Source organism: Tasmannia lanceolata, unplaced genomic scaffold, assembly GCF_043159265.1.
Source record: "Tasmannia lanceolata isolate RefF3 unplaced genomic scaffold, GAP_Taslan_0.1 ptg000013l, whole genome shotgun sequence".
Lineage (NCBI taxonomy): Eukaryota > Viridiplantae > Streptophyta > Magnoliopsida > Canellales > Winteraceae > Tasmannia > Tasmannia lanceolata.
The window spans coordinates 14,781,689-14,804,822 of NW_027518690.1; the positions used below are offsets into that span (position 1 = coordinate 14,781,689).

Sequence of the window (23,134 nt, forward strand, 5' to 3'; positions counted from 1 at the left end):
AGGAGAAGAAGTAGAAGGAGAGAAGGTAGAAGGGTCGGTTTCAAACTTGTAGAAAGAGAGAAAGCTATCTACGGCAATATCTGATAAACAATACAGATAATAGCAAGGTTAGATCAAACTGAGAAACTATGCAAGATTGATTAAAATCATCAAAGAACTGTGTAACCTAACGAATAGAAATCCAACTAATTAGGAAACCAATAATATTCAACGATGCACAGTGAAAGAAAGATTCCAGCAGTGTATAACAGTATTGGAAACTAGATCAAATTAATAGCCAAGAGGGGATTACTGCTGTTATGCAAAACTGAACATTAAATGGCTGCCATTCAAAGCTTGATAAGATAAACAATGATTATTAGGGTTTCAATTTGTAGGCAAAAAGAACATATGAATTAGGGTTTTGGTCTTTTGTGCAAAGAAAGGGCTGCAAATTAGGGGTTTAGATCTTACCTTTGTCACACAGATATTAGAAATGAGAGGAGAAGAAGTAGAAGAGAAGAAGGAGAGAAGGTAGAAGGGTCGGTTCCAAACCTGCAAAAAGAGAGAAAGCTATCCACGGCAATATCTGATAAACAATTGTATTCTATCCAAAAAAAAATAACGTCAAATACATATAGGGGGAAAGAAAATCCACGCATGAATATTCCCCTTCCAAGTAGGGCCCACACGACATTAAGTGAATACTTAACCACTAAGTAATATGTTTCCTAATCTATCACAACTCTAATACAATCAATTACCATCCAGTATCAGCAATAAAATAACGTGCAATCTTAATGAAATAAGGCAATAAGAATAAAACGTCCCATGGTGGTAACATGCATAAATACCATATGCTAATATCAAGATCATTTCCACCATCATCAACGATCACGATCATCTCCATCATCAAAAGTACAGATCGCGGAAATCCTACGGCTCCTTCGACGCTTGTAAACCTTGAAGCCCTTCCCATGGTCGATCCCTTGGTGGATGTCCTCATCATTTCTCCCCGGCTTGGAATGATTCACCTCCGGTGAATTCAACTGCTCGTACTAATCTAACGATCCTGGATTAAGCTCCTAAAGCTCGTCGACTGTAATCCAAGAATCATCGCTCTGTGGTCATCCTCGCCATCGAACTAGGAATTTTCTAACTCCACCTGCATGAGTGGAAACAACCTTCTCATCCAACATATCTTCTACAACCTCTTTTCTTTTCTCCAATCTGGGTAAAGGTGGGGTAGCAAAAGGTATAGCACTGGGATGGGTGGTGATGAACATACTTGGAATTTTCAATGGCAGAAAAGGGTTCAAGGTAAGGGGCAAGGTCTTCAACATTGAATGTACTACTAATTCCCATATCAGATGGAAGATCTAATACGTAGGCATTAGCACTAACCCTTTTAAGTATATTAAAGGGTCCTGCACCACGAGCATGTTGGCTGACTTTAGGAGACAAAGTAACACTGACATCACCTAAACAGACGCTGATTTGACTCTTTAAATCGGGCAGCAATAAGACTTGTGCGTGCAAGTTTTAATTAGGAAAATCACAACTAATATGAAATAGATAATTTTATGCAATTGTACCCATAAGCTATAGGTTCTAGAACTAACAGATAATAGCAAGGTTAGCTCAAACTGAGAAACTATGCAAGATCGATTAAAATCATCAAAGAACTGTGTAACCCAACGAATAGAAATCCAACTAATTAGGAAACCAATAATATTCAACGATGCACAGTGAAAGAAAGATTCCAGCAGTGTATAAAAGTATTGGAAACTAGATCAAATTAATAGCCAAGAGAGGATTACTGTACCCCTAATTTGCAGCCCTTTCTTTGCACAAAAGACCAAAACCCTAATTCATATGTTCTTTTTGCCTACAAATTGAAACCCTAATATCAAGAAATCATTGTTTATCTTATCAAGCTTTGATTGTCAGCCATTTAATGTTCAGTTTTGCATAACAACAGTAATCCTCTCTTGGCTATTAATTTGATCTAGTTTCCAGTACTTTTATACACTGCTGGAATCTTTCTTTCACTTTGTATCGTTGAATATTATTGGTTTCCTAATTAGTTGGATTTCTATTCGTTAGGTTACACAGTTCTTTGATGATTTTAATCTATCTTGCATAGTTTCTCAGTTTGATCTAACCTTGCTATTATCCGTTAGTTCTAGAACCTATAGCTTATGGGTACAATTGCATAAAATTATCTATTTCATATGTCAAATCAGCCCCTATTTAGGTAATGTCAGTGTTACTCTGTCTCCTAAAGTCAGCCTAAAAGTTTCCTAAAGTCATTATCCCATTAGGAGTGTAGGATTTTTCCTATTCTAGGTATGGTCCTGCGTCAAGGGGACTCTGCATGTGATGTCGCTTGGGCCAATAAGAGGTGTCCTGAGCGTAGGAATTTGGCTAGTTTTATTTAGCATATCATACATTTGCGCTCCAGCTCATCCAATTTTATCTTTCATTATCCCTTCTAGTGCTCATGAGTAATGATGTGGGTCATGAGCTTGCTAGGAGCGGTACTGATTGATTAGTCTTTGATGTTTCTAATTTTGCTCCCTTATTAGCCTAGCCATGGCAGCATGGCTCTTTTTTTTGGAGCAGTAACAATTTTTTTTGAATGGTAACAAATATTTCATTAGAAAAACCAGAAGGATACAAATCGGAAATATCCAAGGACGAGTAACCTGGCTTCAATACATCCCACACACCAGCAGAAACGAGTTTCTTATCTTTAATTCTGTTTTTTCTATTGCTTTGCTGCCACATTGGGCATTTCACTAGAGTGTTGATCATCCACAGAAATAAAATGACAATAGATTTTTTTTTTTATGAATGGCAATAAAACGACAATAGATTTAATCAAAATATGATCAAAGTAGAGTAAAATCCAAACCTGGAGGGGAAAATTCGTAACTATTCATTACGCTACTGAAAAGTACCTCAAAACATCACACACACACAAGCGCGCGCGCGCGCGCACACACACACACAAACACACACACACACACACACATATATATATATATATAGAGAGAGAGAGAGAGAGAGAGAGAGAGACTCAAAACACCTTAAACCATAGTTTAATGCTAACCATGTGTTCAGGATTGATTTCAGCCCTTGGATCAACCTAAATAAAGTCTAATATCTACTTTAAAGATACTCAAAGTAAAAATAGAAAATGTATCACATGTTGCTGACCTAAAATTACTCTTCAGTCTTCACGTTTCCGCTACATCGGGCCCTTCACAATCTACTTAAACTTAGCCTAAAAATAATATAAATCAATACAAATCATAAATTAGTATAGCTAAGTTGGTCAATTTTCATGATGAATGGAACCCTGCAGGGCCTAATATTGATGTAAATTTGATGTTTCGGACACCTTCGAGCCAACTTTTCGATCTCGATTGACCCTCGTTTTTTCCCGAATCATCTTTGCTGAGTTATGGGCTAGTTCATGAATTTTGCTTGCATAAGATTTTATCCAGTTGAAATGAAAAAATATCATGTAGGAACAGTAATTTACCATATAATAAAAGAAACTGCAATTGAGGATACCAGAGTAATGCTTTTTCATGATTTGTGCAAAAGCATGTCTTTTCCTGCATTAGTTTGTGATTTCATTTCTGTAGAATTATACTATGGGGGCTTTGTAACGTTTTTAATCACTCTTCATTGTGTGTAGGTGCTAGCATTTACAGCATGCCGGTTGTGGTTGTGATTGGAGTTGTTGGATATGGTTATATATGGTGGAAGGTAATCCTTTATTTGTTTTCCAGAGTTGTATCGTTTCATAGTCATCTCGTGAAATTCTAAGTGAGGGATCGAGAGAGCTTAAAGTGTGAAAATATAAGTTTCCTCTTCTTTTTCTTTTTCCTTTTTAAAAAAAATGAAGATCGTTGACAAAAAACTTATGAATTGTACAATAGCCATTAATAGATCACCGGTCAGTAGGAGATCCGGCCCAGTCTGCATCAGAGTATCCCTCAATTCTCAAATGGTTATGCTTCCTGAAGAGAAGACCTTTCGTGGGAGCTTTCTTCAGATACTGCACTATCTGAATCACAGCTGACCAATGTGATGTCTGAGGCGCACTCATATACTGGCTAACCACACCAACAACATATGCAATGTCCGGACGAGTGACTGTGAGATAGATCAACCGTCCTACTAACCGTCTGGATCGACCAGCATCTTCTAGTGGCTCCCCCTGATCAGGTGAAAGCTTGACATTCGGATTCATAGGAGTCTATGCAGGTTTTGCCCCCAGAAGACCTGTTTCTTCCAAAATATCAAGAGCATACTTCCTTTGGGACAAAGATAGCCTCCTTTGTGAATGTGCCACTTCAATGCCTAAGAAGTATCTCAGAACATCATGGTCTTTTGTGCTGAATTCATTCTGAAGGAAATCTTTGAGGCGTTGTATTCCTGCTTTGTCATTCCTTGTAATAACAATGTCATCAACATATAGAGAATCAAACCATCCTTGCTTCGAGAGTTGAACACAGAATGGTCTACAACACATTGTTTCATACCAAATCGTAGGATAGCCTCACTGAATCTCCCAAACCAAGCACGAGGAGACTGTTTAAGACCATAAATCGCCTTTCTAAGCTTACAGACGGTATGCTGCAACTCCCCCTGAGCAACAAACCCTGGTGGTTGCTCCATATACACCTCCTGCAAATCACCATGGAGGAACGCATTCTTGATATCCAACTGATATAGAGGCCAAGACTGATTCACTGCCAAAGAAATCAATACACGGATGGATGGAATCTTTGCCACTGGAGAGAATTTCTCAACATAATCAATCCCATAAGTCTGAGTAAAGCCCTTTGCAACAAGACGGGCTTTTAACCTCTCAACAGAGCCATCAGGTAGGTATTTGATGGTGAACACCCACTTACATCCGACTACTTGAGCACCAGAAGGAAGGGAAGCCAACTGCCATGTCTAGTTTTTTGCAAGCATCCATCTCTGCCTCCATAGCTGCTCGCCATCCTGAATCAAGCATAGCCTCTCGAGCAGAGCGAGGAATAGAAATCGATGACAAAGATGATATAAATGTGGTATACGAAGGAGATAACCGAGCATAACTTACCGTATCAGAAATAGGGTGATGAGTGGTACAAGAATGAGTACGGCTCGCAATGGGGGCATCAAAAGATTCATCAACCTGAGCAGCATCATCAGAGGATGAGGGTAAAGGACCTGCTTGCTGAGAAGAGATGGCAGGACATGAAGGCTCAACTGAAGTAGTAAAACGCTTGCGAGTATATACCTGGAAGGGACGCTGAACCGAATCCGATGGCAATCTTGGAACCAGATCCGGTGGCAAACTGGGAACCGGAACCGGCAATGGCAACGGAGGAGGAGATACCGGTAAAGAAGAGGAAGCAGGAAAGTAGGGACTATCCTAAAAAAAGGAGACATCAGCACTGATAAATTTGCGGCGAAGCTGAGGACTGTAGCATTGGTAACCCTTTTGGGTTCGTGAATAACCCAGGAAAACACACTTGATTGCCCTTGGGGCCAATTTATCAAGTCTTGGGGTGAGATTCTGAACAAAGCAAACACACCTAAACATCTTGGGAGGTAACAGAAACGGATCCCCAGAAGGCTGTAACACCGAAAAATGGGACCGATTGCTAAGAACTGAAGAGGGTAGACGATTAGCTAGAAAGCAGGCTGTAAGCATAGCGTCAGCCCAAAAAGATTTGGGAACATGTATCTGATACAGAATGGTGCGAGCTATATCTACAAAATACCGTATTTTCTGCTCTGCAACACCATTCTGTTGTGAAGTGTGGGCACAAGACCACTGATGAATAATTCCATGCCTAGAAAGAAACTCTTGAAAATCGTGACGATCAGAAAATTACTCACGGGCATTATCAGTACGTAAACATTTAAGGGAACATGAGTATTGATTTGTAATTTCAGCATAAAATAAACAAAATGTAGAAAACACCTTAGAACGATCCTTTATTATATAAAGCCAGGTCATCCTAGAAAAATCATCAACAAAAATAACAAAGTACTTCCCACCAAACATAGACGGAGTACGACATGGACCCCAAACATCAGAATGCACTAACTCAAAAGGACTACTGACACAACTAACAGAACGAGACGGGTAGGAAACATGATGGTGTTTTCCATACTGACAGGACTCACAATGAAAAGGACTAATAACACCAGAAACAACTGAAGAACGCTGCAAACGCTCAGGAGAAGGATGACCGAGCCGGCAGTGCCACATAAAGGAATCTGCTGAGGTACTAAACGTCGTGGGAGTGATAGCATCATCCAGGTAGTATAGGCCATCTGTCTCATGCCCCGAGCCAATCTTCTTCCCAGTCGCAAGGTTCTGAAAAACACAATAAGACGGAAAAAATGTGACTGAACAATTAAGGCGATTAATGACCTAACTAATAGAAAGAAGATTGCAGGGAAAAGTAGGAACATAGAGTACAGATGATAAAGATAAGTGGGATGTGGCTGTAACAGTCCCAGTGCCTAAAATAGGACATCGAGTCCCATTGGCCAAGGTGACTATCTTAGTAGTAGTACAAGAAGTAAATGAACTAAGAAGTGTACTGTTACCAGTCATATGATGAGAGGCATCAGAATCAATGAGCCAGGAAGCAGAGTGGCTAAGGGAGCAAGATGGGTTGCTACCTTCTGTGGCAAGTTGAGCAGCCGATTATTTCCCTTTCTCCTGTAGGCGCAAAAGTGACTCATACTCAGTCCGAGATACGACCATGGTGTCTGAGGTAGCAGGAGTAGGTGCAGCAGGTGTCTCAGAAGCGAGAAGTGGGCAGCTCGAGCGGGACGCAGCTCGGGATGGAGATCATAACAGAAATCAAAAGTGTGACCCTCCATGTCACAATGACTGCAAGAACGTGAGCCACGTCCCCCATAAGTACGGCCTCCCCCTGAATCTCGGCCAAAGCCACGGCCCTGTCTGTGACGACTGCGACCACGACCCCTACCACGAGTGCCCCGAAAGGAACCAGACTGGGCAGCAAAGGCGGACTGGTCACCAGCAACAGAGATAGCTGGATCGATACGTAGAGCGCGTTGAACGCGAGAAAAGATCTCATCCAAAGATGAGAGTGTGCCTAACCCAAGGATTTGCTGCCGAAGAGGGACAAACTCAGGCCCTAAACCATCCAAAAACTGAGTAGTACAGAGCTCTTCTGTTGAGCCAAGACCTTAAGGTCAGTGGATGGTGGGTGATAAATATCAATCTGCTCACAAAGACCAACAAAATCCGAATAGTCCTCAGCGACAGTCTTATCTCCACGCGAGATACGAAAGAAGTCATTGTAAACATCAGTAATCCGCGTGAGATTGTTGCTGCCAGAATAGAGTGTCTCAGCACGCAACCAAACTGCCCGTGATATATCCAGAAATAGCATGTGGCTCGCAATCTTTGGTTCCATACTCTGACAGAGAAGAGACTGAAGCTGAGCATCCTCTTGACTCCACTTATCATACCCAGCATCTTTCGGATTCAGAGGATCCATCGTGATGAAACGTAACTTGCCCTGACCTCGCAGATAGATGTGAACAGAACGACTCCAGGCAGGGTAATTAGCACCATCCAATTTAATGGATGTCATAGAGGTCACCGACACCGGAAATGAACAGGAGGAAGAAGCTGATGGCAAGGCCATAATAAACACCAAAACTCAAATGGGATGTGGGTGAAGCAAACCAGACAAGACACACCACAACAATCACAGACACCCATGGAAAAGGGCAGCCAAATATAGGCAAGCAAATCACCACGAAGATAAACAATCAGAAGGAAAAACCACAAACATCCGCCGGAAGGACCCCGAAAGAACAAGTACGATGCCTCATACTTGTGGAACTACAACGAAATATAGAGACAAAGCTTAAATCATCAAGTAGAAAGCAAAGAAAAATGTAACAAAGCGGAGCCGCGACCAAAAAGGTGAGAAATGTAACGGGAAGATTTAAAGCATGAACACCCGACGGCTAGAAGAGAAGAACGTTATCCTTATAGGTCAAATAAGATGGGGAAAGATGTTACAAAAGAAGGGAGAATGCGCAGGGGGGCAAACAGGGAAGAGTTGGGTTTTCCAGGGGGGCAAACAGGGAAAAGTTGGGTTTCCCAGGGGGCGCGTAGGGGGGGCAACCAGTGAAGAGTTGTGTTTTCCAGGGGAGAGCAACCAGTGAAGATGGACGAAGAAAGAAAAAAGAAGAAGAAGAAGAAGAAGTTAGGGCATGGGCATGGGCTTCAATGGAAGAAGAAGTTGGGGCATGGGCTTCAATGGAAGAAGAAGTTAGGGCATGGGCATGAGCTTCAATGGAGGAAGACAAGAGGTCTTCAATGGAGGTCCCTAGGGCATCGAGGAACCCTAGGGCTTTGATACCATGTTAACAGAGAGATTTGAGAATGAAATGTTGTGTGTTAGCCTACTTGCCCTAACACACATATATATTTATTATGAAAAGACTATAATGCCCTTAGGCTACATAAGCTTATTCTAACACACACACACACACACACACACACACACATATATATATATATATATATATATATATATATTATTAAATTTTCTTCTCTCTACTTCATTTTTTTCTTTTTCTCGTTCCCTGCGATGCGATTCAATTGATCGTTTTGAAACCTTACTTTTGATCTTTTTCTACTTTGAACAGAAGGGAAGATGCATGTTTTATGTTCGATTGGTGTTTCAAATATCATTTCCCAAAGTTCATGCCTCCGAGGAAATGCATCTTTACTTGAGACTTTAGTTGAGACAACTGGAAACTTTCTATTTCTCTCGAATCCCAAAGCTTCTCTTATTCAATTTCATTCCAACTTTTCCTCGATGAATTTGCGGATTTAAGCTCCGAACTGGATGTCGTCTCTGTGAAACAACCAGTTACTCCAAAAGCTTAAGCTGTTGGAGAAGGCGTTTCTTTTATACTTTAACACTCCCCCTCACGTGTGGCCCCTCTTTCTTTGGCTTGGCCTACTTGTGGGTTGGCCATTGCATGTGGACTTTTGCTCTCAGGGAGGTTTGAACTCAGGACCTTTGGCTCTAATACCAAGTGAAACAACCAGTTACTCCAAAAGCTTAAGCTGTTGGAGAAGGCGTTCTTTTATTCTTTTATACTTTAACAGTCTTGAGCATCAGCGAGATCGTATCGGATACTCTCATTTTCGATGATGCTGAAAGTTAACTCATTTCATCCTGACTCTTTTTTCCATCATCTTTTTCTCTTGCATCCTTGGCAATTCCTTGAACTGTAGGTTTCTGCCAACAATACCACTGTCAACTCTTCATTCGTTCTACGCATTTGCAGCCTTCCAGTTACAAAGTTTAAGGTGAGAGATTCCTTGAACTGTACACGTGTATGAAATTGTATGTGAACAGAGAACTTTGATAGTTTGGTTGCAGAAAATACCCCTTTAAGTGCAGATTTTCTGACCGGTAACAGTAATCTTGATTATGAACAGAGGTAACAAAATTGAACCATTATCATTCAAAAAAAAGTTGAATCATTAATCTGCATATATACATACTACACATAATGAAAGCTTGAAGGAAAGAGTTGTTATGTTAGTGTTATTCATTTTTCTGAGCTGTAATCATAATGGATTATTTCAGCCAGAAACAAGATTGTTCGATGTATTCGAAGTCCCATGGGGTAAAGAGAAAGAGAAGAAGTGAGAGAGAGAAGTTTGCTCCCCCTCTCATAAGATGTATTATATACGTCAGTAGGGATACATGTGGGAAGACAAGAATACCCCTAGTCGGGTATGTAAATTACACTATTCTTCTAACACTCCCCCCCCCCTCCCAAAAAAAAAAAAAAAAGCTGGAGTGTATATGTCATACAACTCCAGCTTGTTACACATCATTCAACTTTACTCTGCCTAGTGGTTTGGTAAATATATCGCTTGCCTGGTCTCCTGGTCTAGCAAAACCGGTACACATTTCTCTTTTCTGAATCTTCTCACGAATGAAATGATAGTCCACCTCGATGTGCGTCGTCCTCTCATGGAAAACTAGATTTGAAGCAATATGAACTGCAGTTGTATTATCACAATACAATGATGCTGGAGACGAGGAAGGTAAGCCAATCTCAATTAGAAAACTTCAACCAGGTCAACTCCCCACATGTATGAGCCATAGCTCGATATTCTGTTTCGGCACTGGACCTAGCCACTTAATCCTGCTTCTTGCTTTTCCAAGACACTAAGGGGCCATTTGGATACACGGATTTTAGACTTGGATTTCCTCAAAATTGTAGATGGGAGACGAGAGAAGAAAGAGACCAACTGTCGTTGATTTCTCGCCTTTCTTTCCAACAGCAAGAGAGCAGGCGACCATCACATGTTTCCAAGTTTTAGAAATCTCAGGATGGGGGAGAGATTTCTAAAACCTGTATTTCTTTCTTAAAATCCAAGAAACACTATCAGAACAGCATACAACAACTTGATAATGAACTGTCTTTTACACTGTTTTCAAACTAAAACCTGGATTTTAAAATCCATGTATCCAAACGGCCCATAAGTTTCCTCCAAAAGTGCAATATCTTGTAGTCAACCTTCTATCTGCAGGAGATTGGGCCTAGTCTGCATCAGTGAACCCTTCAAGGTTCATGTAATCGTGCCTTTTTAAGAATCGAATTGCAACACACAAAGTATTCTAAACCATTATGCTTGAAGATGGGTCCTTGGTCAAGCCAAAAGGAATCACCAGAAACTCGAAGGCACCGTATCGGGTGACAGAAGTAGTCTTTGCCTCGTCGTCCTCAGCGATTCTGACCTGATGACTGAAGATCTAACTTCAAAAAGTTATATATCACAGAGTTAAATGGTTCCTTGGCTACTCTCCTTGCCCAACCCAATGAACAAGGGAAGAAGAATGCACTATTGGTTGCGTTCTTTCGCGTGAAGATTGAGGGCATGCAGACGGTAGAATTAGCGTATATAAGACGAGAGATCAGCAGCAAAAGAAAGAAGAGGAATTTGATGCCCTAGAACAGCAGTCCCCAGATAAGCCTTAACACACACACACACACACGCACACACCCACGCACGCACGCTCTTTTCTCTCTGTTGCCCCTAAGCAGGATACTAGATCCGGATCCGGATGCTGCAAAGGCGTTCTTTCTCTGCGCGGAGCACATTGGCTTGTTCCTGCGTACATCTAGGCTCTCATCTACGGCCCTCTTACATACTAGGTTTACCCTTCGACTTTCCCCATGCTACCCTCCGGTACGTACCGCATTGAAGTGCTGGAGTCTGATTAGACCACGAATTACATATGTCTGGAAAAGTTCTATTGCTATTTCTCTTCAAAACGCATTACTTTTGTTTGCTGCATGGCTTAACTTTTGCATGGGTCACAGGGACCCTGTGATTGAACATCATAGATTCCTTGTCCACTGGCTTGCTCGTTACAATGTTCTGTCACAGTTCAAGGATCCCTTTTTATCCAAAAGTAAATTCAAGTTGAATTCCACTATTCTAGAGAAGAAGAATATCACATGAAATCAAAAATATATACATAGTCAATATGCCAGAAAATCAACCATGAGCAGGTGCAAGTGCAGTGAACGCTTGGCAAGAGTTCCAACATAGGAAGGTGAAATCCCAATAGGCAACACAAAAGGTGGGGTGAATTGGGTTATTAAAATTTTTGCCCTAATTAAGTATAATGTTAAAACCAATTTTAACAATTAGCAATTATAAGTTCAATTAGGATTTTGAAATCAACACAAGTCTAAATCTAACCCTTGTTCAAATAATTATAAACATAAAGAAAGGTTAGATATTACCAATCACCCGAAGGAGGTAAGAAGGAGAGCAAGGAGACCACACAAAGATTTATAGTGGTACGGTCACAAACGGACCTACTCCACTACCCAAGTACTTGGTCTTTCCTTGGGATTTTTCTTCACTATGATGGACCTCTTTAAACGCCGAGTCTCAAGCTTTACAATGTACACCGCCTCCAAGGGAACAAACCCTCTTTGCAAAACGCTTCCAAGGAACAATCCCTCTTCGCAAAATCGCCTCCAAGGAAATCATTCCTCTTCGCAAACCGCCTTCAAGGTAGTGATCCCTCTTCGCAAACCGCCTCAAAGGGAAAAGCTCATCTTCGCCCCGGATTTACCTTTCTTGTTGGGCCGAATCGTAGACCCCAATTACAATGAAAATGTAAGAATATAAAGCTCACTCAATGCCTCTTGATAGGCTAATACAAACAATCAGAAGCTCACACTCTCTCCAAATGATTACACCAATAAAACCCTATGGAGATCCTCTTGTTGAATGTAAATGTACAAATCAAAGCATGAAGAGGAGAAAACTAAAAAATCTTAGATTTACAAGTTTAGGCTCAAAGGATTTAAAAATGATTTACCAAAAGGTTGCTTAGTTGGTCTAGGATAGGGTATAAATAGCTCAACAAGAAATATGACCGTTTGGGGGCAACCGTAATAAACTGGGTTGAAAAAGTCAACCTGCGCAAGCCCCAACGACTCTTTTGCCAGACTGGCGTGGTCGACCGAGCTACGGCGGTTGTCCGCCCCTATCGGGCAAACCTTTTTAATTTTCAAATTTCTATCGTTGCAGTCGACCAGCCCATGGCGGTCGCCCGGCGAGCGCTACCTAGACCATTTTATTTTTTGGCCAGGTTCCTATCCGCGGTCGCCCGGCCCTATTGCGGTCGGCCGGCCCGACCACGATGAAGTGTTTCTGGATTTCCAGGAACACCTCCGCGGTTGACCGGCCCGCTATGTTTCGACAAGTGCTGGATTTCCAGCCACCTTGCAGCAGTCGTCCGGGGAACCCCGGTCGACCGGCCCTGCTTGAAATTTGAGTTTTACATATAAAAATTTTAGGTACTTTGGCCATGGTCTTTGGCTACTCTAGTTTCAATACTTGTTTGGAATATGAACAAAACTGAATTGCCTCTATTTCCAAGTGTCTTCCTTTTTGTTCCACATTTTTGAACTTAAACGAGGAGTTCATTTTCAAAAGCCAATGTAAGGTGGAGGTTCATATTATTCCAACTAGGATCTTAGTAGGATTAAGCACTATATGTGGATTTGTTGAAAAACATCTGCTTACTTTGGTAATACTAGAACTTTTTCTCATATGAATTATCCAGAAGCACAACTGGAGGCCTTTTTTCTAAATCATTATCTTTTAGTAGAATAATGTGTCTAATGGTGTTTTTTCTGTTTTTGCAATTTTATCTCACACGCTTTCTTTTGTTAGTTGTTTCTTTCACAGCTGGCTAATTCTGTGAGTTATGGCTTGCCTAATATTTTTCAGGGTTGGAAAATTTCTGACATGATGTTTGCGACACGGCGAAGTTTATCTGATGCTTGCACGACTGTAGCTAAACAGCTCGAGCAAGTTTATTCATCTATATCGGCAAGTTTTTCATTTCATTGTTTAGAGCTCTATATCAACTTTTTTTGTATTTGTCTCTATCAGCAAGTTTTTTATTTCATTATTGAGAGCTGTATATCAAATTTTTTGCTGATAAGCTCTAAATATTGACCCAGCCATTGTATTTTTCTTTTTCTTTTTTTGAACTGTTATCTGATGCTTGAGTTGCTACATCTACAATTTAGTATACAAGTCATATTTTCACAAGTGTTACTTGAATTTGTAGTAGACCTATGTCTTTCGATCTATGAAGTTCTAGCAGAATAAATTATGTTCTTATTCTTTCATCGTTCTGGATATAAGGGAATAGTTTACATCCATTCTTTGCAAACTACTGCGGGGGATCTGTGACAAGAACCATGGAAATTAAACTTCTTAGCTCACATCTGGACCTTATAACCCAGTTTTCAGGTGCATAGCGGAGGAGCACCCAGTTTTTAGTGGTTCAGGTTTCAGGGTTAGGAGTGGTCTTGCGGAGACCCAGTTGCTTACACTATATTACACACACACACACATATATATTAAAACTATCCATATTCATTATATATTAAGGGACTGTGTGGGCATTGCTGTGGGGAGCATAACCTATCCTGTCTTTCGTGTGAGCATCCCTGTTTGAGCTTCGTCATGATGAGTATGCATCTTATCCCACCTTTTATTGCGAATTGTGAGACAAATCATTGTGGATCATCTCCATCGAATGTTTCTCCATAAGTGTGCGAGCCCTATTGCGATGGGGAGTTGATCTTCTTGGAATATGAACCATAGTTGTCAAAATGGGAAGCGAGTACAAGAAGTGATTGGAGAAGCAAAAGCAAAAAAACGAGGGATTTAGAAAAGAGAAAATGTGGGAAGTAAAAAGCTTAAGAAAGTAGAGAGGGAACCTGTGAAAAGCATATTTGAAAGTCAACATGAAGCAGGTAATAAGCCTCATTGGAAATGAACAAGCGTATACAAAGAGAGGGGTTATAATAAGTTTGGTTTATGTAGATACGCATTATAAGTAGTAAAGAAGACTTCGCGGTTGATTACACTTACAAGTTTTTTGGATTTATAGTTTTACATATTTTATTCATATAGATTTGGTGTTAATTTTTTTTTGAAAAAAAAAACCATATTAGTTTCTGTTGGATATAATGTATTGCCTAAGGGCATAGTTGTCATTTTGTACTTATTCTATTTAATATAAATACATAAGTGAGGGGGAGATTTTCCCCTCATTTTTCTCCTCTCTATTCTCTCCCAACATGGTATCAGAGCCAAAGGTCTCGAGTTCAAACCTCCCAGATAGCAAAAATCCACATGCGATGGTCGGCCCAAAGTGGGACCACATGTGCCACGTGTTTGCCAAGTGGGCCACACGTGCTTCTCCAACAGCTTCAGCTTTTGGAGAAGTTGGTAAGTTAACTTGGTATGAAAGCGTCTTGACGGCTCCAACTATATTAAGATGACCTCAAGTAGTTACTCAACAGTTTCATTTGTTACTTAAGATGAGGTTTTAAATTTTAAATACTTTTTTTAAACACGCTCTTTTGGCATTATCAAAAGGAGAACACGCTTAGGAAAGTGATGTAGGATGATCGATGAAAGGACTAATACTCCGTTCTGACACCAAAGATGCATGACCATTTAGTTATGATACCAAATCTAATGTAGGATGGATCTATGGAATCGACGTTAGGGGTCAAAATTAGGATTTTAGATCCTAAAAAATGTGATTAGATTAGAAAAATAGTTTTACTTGTTTTAGGGTAGATTTAGAATGGTGCAGACATATATGTCAGGAAAGTGTAGACATATATGCCGAGAAGATGCAGGTAAGGATTTTGGGCAAGATTAAGGGACACAAGGTTTAGGCTGTGATGGGATGAGTAAACAGAAGAAAAATGAAGGTTTTGAGGTTTTCGGCAAGGAGAGAATATTTCCGGTTCGCAGACAGTTGTTTTTGTAGAAGAAGTGAGAAATCGAGCCCAGATCACTCCACCTGAACCAGGATCCAGCAATATCCCCTTCTACTTCTAAAGAGAAGATTGGAAGGAAAAGTAGGGCGTCACAGACGACTCTGCAGCATGATCAATTTCGTAGCTGCAAGATTGTTGACCCTCAAGATATGTGTCAATATCTATGCTTTAGCCAACACTTCGAATTTATTCCTAACACGCATACCCTGTCGTGTCCGACACGACACACGTGTCCACCTGTGTCGACACTCCTTTGGCCACTTTTAAATGTACCGCTATAAGTGTTAGACTTAATGTGGGTGTGTGGACACATTTTTGCGTCGTGTCAAGTGTGACATTCTGTTTTATTATTGCATATTGTGTTTACTTCTTTTATTATAAACTATTTTTAGCTCTTCTTTAACTAGTATTTGTTGCTGTATCATATCCATCCTTTCTATTTTAGCCGTGTCCATGTTTCTAAATTTTGTGGGTTCGCCGTGTCCGACACTCTGTGTCCATGTCGACACATGACACCCGTGTCCGTGTCCACAAATCATAGGTCAATATATGTACAAGATATGCATCAATATATCCATCTCAAAAAAAAAGAAAAAAACAGAAGAGATATGCATCAATATAATTTCCCAATATTAGCATAGCTACAAGTTATAAGGGATTTTATAACTGCAATGTCAATGTATATAATGCATTGTTAAAGCATTAATTGACCAAAAGGTCCTATCCAATCCTTGTTACTTGTGTAATAGCACTCACAAAAGTTTAATCAGGGAATTTACCTGCAATATGTTATATACTTATATGGGATTTGCTAGGGTCCATCGCAAAAGGCATTTCGCAGCTGGTCTGTCGCACATCAGACCAGCCACCTCGTGAATGAAGACAACAACTTTTTTCTCCATTCACGAGGTGGCTGGTCTGATGTGCGACAGACCAGCCGCGAAATGCCTTTTGCGATGGATGCTAGCAATTCCCATGTTATATTGCTACTTATAATTTATAAGTAAAAAATGCAATATTTTAAACAGTGATAAAAAATATTAAGAAAAGTAAAAGAATACATTGATAAAATTGCTTAAAAACATATGTATGTCGTGAAGTATATCGGATTAGAATCATATCACTATATATCGTCGCAACAGACTGACAACTGTGTGATGGTTAAATAGTTTCATTTTTTGTAGTTTTTTTTGTCCCTGTTAATCCTCTAATTATCATTTGTGTTATTTGGGCACCTTATTCTATTTCATTTTTACATACGACCTTTTTGGCCTTTATAAATCTCTTTTCTATAAACCGTCAAGGCAAATGAAAACCCAAAAAAAAACAAAAAAAAATTAAACCCAAGATACATCCATCGATCATCATAGGAATTGGTGGACAATTTTTTTTTCTAATGTTTGTGGAAATATAAGATTGAAAATGCATTATTTAGTCAAATTACAGCTTATAAAACTAAAGTTATAGCCACCTTGATCAAATCAGTGTATATAAAATATTTTATAACATTGAAGTATTATAACCACTAATAAGCTTTCGCTTGTTATGAAGCAACTTCGTACCTGCAAGATTGTCGACCCTCAAGATACTTTCTATAGCAAGTGACTCTCGGAGCATCATACTCGTAAATGAATATCATTCATCTTTGTTATCTATCCATGGGTATGTATGTTGGTTTAGACACGTAGAGGTTTCATGTAGGAATTCCTTAGTAATGCGTGATAATGAGGGAAGTTTTTATAAATCTTTCATGTTCAATAACAATATTAGATGAAAATTTCCCTTCTCAACGAACTTTTATTTTTGAAATTTCATAGGTTTCTATCATTATTCATTTGATATTGAAAATTCAATTGAATTTATTTAGTGTCAGTCAATTATTCTCTCAAGCTTATCATGGAAAATGTATTTTGGGATTAATCACCACTAACATATCATACGTAGTGCCAATCAATTATTCCTACCAGTCTACCACCAGCATTGGGAAACGATCAAATCAGATGTGGTGGCCTTCATGAATGAATTCCATGAGAGAGGGATAATCAACAAGGAGGCAAACACTACTTTCATCATGCTAATACCAAAGGTCGAAGGAGCAGTACAAATTAAGGATTTTAGACTGATTAGTCGATTTGAGTTGAGTTGAGACCGATTAGTCTAATCCACGGCATGTACCAGTTATTGGCAAAGGTGTTTGCTCGGAGATTATCCATTGTTATGGGGGATATCATATCAAAGTTTCAGGGTGCTTTCGTCAACAACCGAAAATTCTCGACGGGATGCTCATCACCAACGAGGTATTGGATTCAACAAAAAGGGAGGGCAAGAGTGGCATAATTGTTCGGGTGGACTTGGAGAAAGCATACGATCATGTTGATTGGGGTTTCCTCGATTATATCTTAGTAGGGATGGGTTTCGTTGATCGTTGGTGAAGATGGATAAGGGGGGGGTGTCCCCTTTGCGTCCTTCTCCATCCTGATCAATGGTTCCTCGGCGGGCTTTTTTCAAAGCTCTCGTGGACTGAGACAGGGGGACCCTCTATCCCCATACCTCTTCATTATGGTGGCCGAAGCTTTAGGCCTCCTTATTACCAAAGCTGAGCAGAGGGGTTATATCAAGGGTCTTCAACCATGCTGCAATGTCGATACAATATCGCACCTCCAATTTGCGAATGATACAATTTTGTTACTGGAGCATGGTCCGGATCAAATTCCAAATTGTAGGCGGATATTCTTGTGGTTTGAGCTTGTTTCCGGCATGAAGAATAACTTCTCAAAAATTGCGGTGGCTCGGATTAATATTGATATTAGTCCCATAACGGGGTACGCCGTGGCAATGGGATGTATGAACATCCAACTACCAATCAAATACCTTGGATTACCATTGGGATTCGGTATTCCTAAAGCATTGTTGTGGGACACAGTCGTGGAACAGATCGAGCGCAAGCTGGGCACATGGAAAAAACAGTATTTTTTGTTTGGAGGTAGGATCACTCTCATAAAGGCGTCTCTAAGTAATATGTCTGTATACTTTATGTCATTATTCAAAATCTCGGTGAAAGTTGCCAGGAGAATTGAAAATTTTTAGCAGAATTCCCTTTGGGAAGGCAAGGAGCAGGGAAAGAGATTAAGACACTTGTTGAAATGGGATATGGTATGTAAAGCTCGACGGCTGGGGGTCTGGGAATCGACAAAATCAGATTGCGAAATAGGGCATTACTGGAAAATGGCTGTGGAGGTTCGAGGTGGAAAAGGAGGCCTTATGGCATCAATTGATAAAGACGGAGTATGGATGTAGGTGGGGGGAATGGAATTGCAATGGTCCGTCGGCGGGGAAGGGGTCTGGAGCCTGGAGATCGTTGAGTTCTGCAAGGGACTATTTCCAGAAGTACATCAGATTCAACAATGTAAGATTTTGGAAAGACTTGTGCGGAGAACGCACTCTATCGGACAAGTATCCTGACCTATTACGGGTTGCCTCTGACCCAGAAGCGACGATCGTGGAATATATAGTTCGCCGTAATGGATTCACAAACTTGTTTTGGGATATTAGAGTGTGTCGGAACTTAAAGGATGAAGGAATTACCAGCTTCGGTAGATTGATGGCCCTGCTTCCAAAGAACTATTTATCCCCAATCATGATGATGAATGCTGAAGGGGGTTTTTCCGTTCGCTCCTTTAAAAAGATGAATGAAGGAAGCCGTCCTACTTATAGGAGGGTGCGTGTCTGGAAATATGTGGCTCCTTCCAGAATCACGGCTTTTGTTTGGACCGTGACATTGCAAGGTATTAATACCTGTGAGAGACTCAAGCGATGAGGATTCCAATTGGCGGGCTGGTGTGTCTTATGCCACAATGCAGAGGAAAGTATCGATCACCTCTTCATCCAGTGTCCTTTCGCGCATGGTATTTGGATGTCCATCATTAGAGCCTTCGGAATGGCTTGGGTGTTCCAAAGAAGAATATCCAAAATTATCGTGAATTGGAGAGGGGCGTTTTCTGGATGTCCGGGACAACTTTTATGTACGGTGATTCCTTATGCAGTTTTATGGCATATTTGGTTGGAGCAGAACAATCGCATCTTTCAAAACCATTCGAGGACTTGGCAGCACATTGCCTTGGAAGTCAAAATCCTGCTGATCTATGGACACAGGAAAAAAGGGATTACAATACTCGGTGGGAACCATATTGAGGAACTGGAATCTCGTGATGGCGAAACAAAGAGCTGTTGTTGGTATTACACCCAGTTGGTGTCCCTCCTTTTGGCTGGCTGAAGTTAAATTTTGACGGGAGTTTCTTTGGAAACCCGGGTAATGCGGGTTTTGGTGGGGTAATCCGTGACTCGGAGGGTCGAACCATAATGTCGTATGCGGGTCCGCACATAATGTCGTATGCGGGTCCTGCGGACATTTGCGACGCAAATGAGGCTGAAGCTAAGGGATTACTGTTTGGCTAACAATGGTATGAGAAGAACAATATGGGTCCTCTGATGGTTGAGGGTGACTCGAGCAATGTGATTGTGTGGGCGACAAGCTGCTGCAGTGGACCATGGCGACTGTACCAGACGGTTGATGCGATAAGAGATTTAATCCGGTTTTGCATACACAGTTCACTCATAGGCGTCGATCTACTGATTCCACTGCTGATGCCTTGGCTAAAGAGGGTGTTCATCTAGCGGAACCCCGGATCCTCTATTCCTTTCCCTCTGAGGCGTCCTCTTGACTTTTCTCCATTCCTATGTATTTTATTGGTGCTGATGGTGTTCTGATCAGTGTTGTAAGTGGTGGGACACCTTGTCCCCCTATTTTGATCTCTTGATAAAATTATTTTGTTACCTTTCAAAAAAAATAAAAAAAAAATCACTCCTAACATATTTGCTTGTATTGTATCACAAACGCCTATTAGAAATTGATGTGTCATGCCCTACCATGGTGTTTTTGCTTGTCATACACATTGCTTTATTTGTGTCCTAATCTATCCACCATCACATTAAATGATTTTACTTATTTCTGTTATTGCCCTCAGGGTGTTGAGTGTTACGAACTCATGCATTTTACCTTTTCTTAGAGCAAATGGCTTTTGGTTTTTCAGGCTACCAAGAGACATTTATCGTCAAGAATTGATCGTGTGGACAATAGCTTAGATGAATGTGCTGAGATTAATGCTGCTACAAGAGATGAGGTGTGATTGGTTAACATAATTGATATTTTTCTGTTTTTGGTAGGGCTGCAAATTTTTTCCAGAAGTTAACGTAATTTTTTTTTATAGGTGGTTCAACTACGAGGAGATCTGAGCGGGTTTGGCATCAATGTTGAAGAAGTTCATCGTCAAGTCCAAGATCTGGTGATTTTTCTTCATTCTACTTAGTAGGGTTTATATATTTTCCATTAATTAGAATAGAAATTGATCCTTCACCAGAAAAGAGAAGACTGATTCTAACCTTTGCTGCATCTCAGGAAACAAAAATTGGTCGAATAGAAGGAAAACAGGTAACATTTAATTTGACAATAGAATGGAATAGCAATCAGATTATTTAGTATTTTTAATGGCTCTCTGTATTGATGGGTATGATATATGAAATCTGCTACAGGATCTTACAAATATAGGTGTTCGTCAGTTGGTTGATTTTGCATATCAGTTGGAGCAAAGCGGAAAAGCAGAGCGTACTCAGGCAACAAACTTCATAATCCTTCAGAGTGTTCTTGTTTTTATCATGTAGATTATAACTTGGATCCATAATGTAGTTTGTACTGGCTTTAGCCTGCAAAATTAGATTATGATTTGTACAAGGTTTTAAACTTCTGTTTCGGCCACCACTGGAATCAAAATATTTCGGTTTCAATGGAGATTTCGGGTGAAATGTGGAAATCATATAAATTTCAGTGGAAATAATGTAAATTTCAGTGGAAGTAAATAGGCGTGAAGCCGAAATTTCAGAAATTTCTAAATTTCGCTGAAACTTTTGCGAAATATTGTAAAAGACCGAATCCGTTGTAATTTTGTTTCGGTCCAAGCCGAAACTGAAATATTTCAGCGTTAACGACACCAAAATTTAGTTTGCTTGGTTCCATTAAATAAGAGCTCTCTCAACATGTTTCGACCAGTAGCTTAGATGCTTATGAGTTAATATGTATTGTTAGCTTATGTGGAATTTTTTACTCTTAGAAAAGTCTCTTGTAGTCATTTTTCTGACTCATTTTTTTGTAACTCCATAGGCATCACTACCCAGCTCTTCCAAACCAGCTCTTGAACCTCCTCCTCCACCACGAATCACATCCGCATCCAGGGTAAGTCTCCAGCACCCACTCTTTCTCATTTTAGCAGGTATTCCCTACTCTCCCCGCATCTCATTTGTTTCTCATTACACTGTTACAGACTATATCTATACCGCCTTCTGTTCAACCTCTAGGACCACCATCTCCTGCGTCCATTGAAACTCCGAGGGTTTGTAAATTCCATATATTGAAATAAATTTTCATAAACCACACATCGCAGGTCGAGACTGATTTTCATTCTGACAGGTTTCACGAGCTTTGCACAGGGCAGTCTCGGCTTCGGGACTAAAGGTTTAGCATATCTCCTCATTTGTAACTCTTTTAACTCAGGCCCTGTTTGGATTGCAGGAAAAACATTTCCGACAGAAATATTTTTTGGGAATTTTTTTCTTTCCGCAATTTAGAGCGAAATGATATGATTATGGTTAATTTAGATGGATATTATCATAAGTTGAGGTCCCTCTTAGTAAAAATTGGATAGGATTGGTTCAAGTTATCATTTTAGCATGTAAACAAACTAGGAACATTTAAAAATATTTTTCCTTTCCAAACTTTTTCAGAAAATTCCTGCAATCCAAACAGGCCTCATTGTATCATTTGTTAACACTCGCCTACTTGTTGCAGGAGGTGCAAGGAATCTCTAGTGCAATTAAGGAAATTAATTCCGATTCAAATGGAGCCCGTCTTGCCAAAGAACCAGTGGCCAATGGTACTTCATCTGGTTTGTCAAGTTCTAGTCGGTTTGGATGGAACATGTCTGGCCTCGGTGTATCCTTTCTTACGAGAACACACAGTGCATCATCTTCCTCCAAGTAGTTTGGAATCCGGTTAGCTCCTTTCAAATTAATTCTCGTTGATTTTGTATAGTTTTTCCTATCCTATTTCGGGTGGGAGTATTAAGATATTTTCGCTGTTTACATTCCCCCTCAGAGTGCTCTGGTAATTAGCGAAGTAATAGTACTGAGCACTGAATTTTTGTAGTTTTATTTTATGACAGTAGCAAATGATTGCTTGTTCTGTATCAAGCTGAAGTTTACAAATACTTGGAAGGGCCTCTCGAAGAAAAGGCAAAAGAAAATAAATGGGGGTTTATAATATCTTTCTTCCAAAAATTTTATCTAATGTTGATTGCTGCCTTTTAGACTGCTTAGCATATATCAATATATTGACAAATTAGAGATGTTTTGTTGCCTGTCTCCCTTTTTATTTTCCCTTCTCTGATGCCTTGTGTTGGAGCAAAAGTGTATTGTAAAGTGAATGAGTGTCATTATCAAAACAAGAGGTTGCGGATTATTTTTGTGTGAGGAAATAATATCAAGGAAAAATTGCCAATGGGGGACATCAAAATACGAGAATTGCCAACGGGGACACACTTTTGAAAAATTGTTAAAGAGGGTTGATAACCCCCTTTTGAGAGTTTGATTGCCTTTTCATCCC

The 23,134-nt window shown here is 40.1% G+C and overlaps 1 protein-coding gene across 1 annotated transcript in view; it reads left to right on the forward strand.

The window, feature by feature from the left end:
- The window catches only part of LOC143889872 (uncharacterized), a 36,963-nt gene extending 14,144 nt beyond the window's left edge, over positions 1–22,819 (forward strand). The window contains exons 6-15 of the mRNA XM_077394252.1: positions 3,689–3,759; positions 13,343–13,444; positions 20,514–20,603; positions 20,691–20,765; positions 20,879–20,911; positions 21,013–21,093; positions 21,638–21,709; positions 21,798–21,866; positions 21,944–21,988; positions 22,322–22,819. Of these exons, the coding sequence (XP_077250367.1) occupies positions 3,689–3,759; positions 13,343–13,444; positions 20,514–20,603; positions 20,691–20,765; positions 20,879–20,911; positions 21,013–21,093; positions 21,638–21,709; positions 21,798–21,866; positions 21,944–21,988; positions 22,322–22,513 (830 nt within the window). The 3' untranslated portion in view covers positions 22,514–22,819. The remainder of the gene's footprint in view (positions 1–3,688; positions 3,760–13,342; positions 13,445–20,513; positions 20,604–20,690; positions 20,766–20,878; positions 20,912–21,012; positions 21,094–21,637; positions 21,710–21,797; positions 21,867–21,943; positions 21,989–22,321) is intronic.
- The last annotated feature ends 315 nt before the right edge of the window (positions 22,820–23,134 follow it).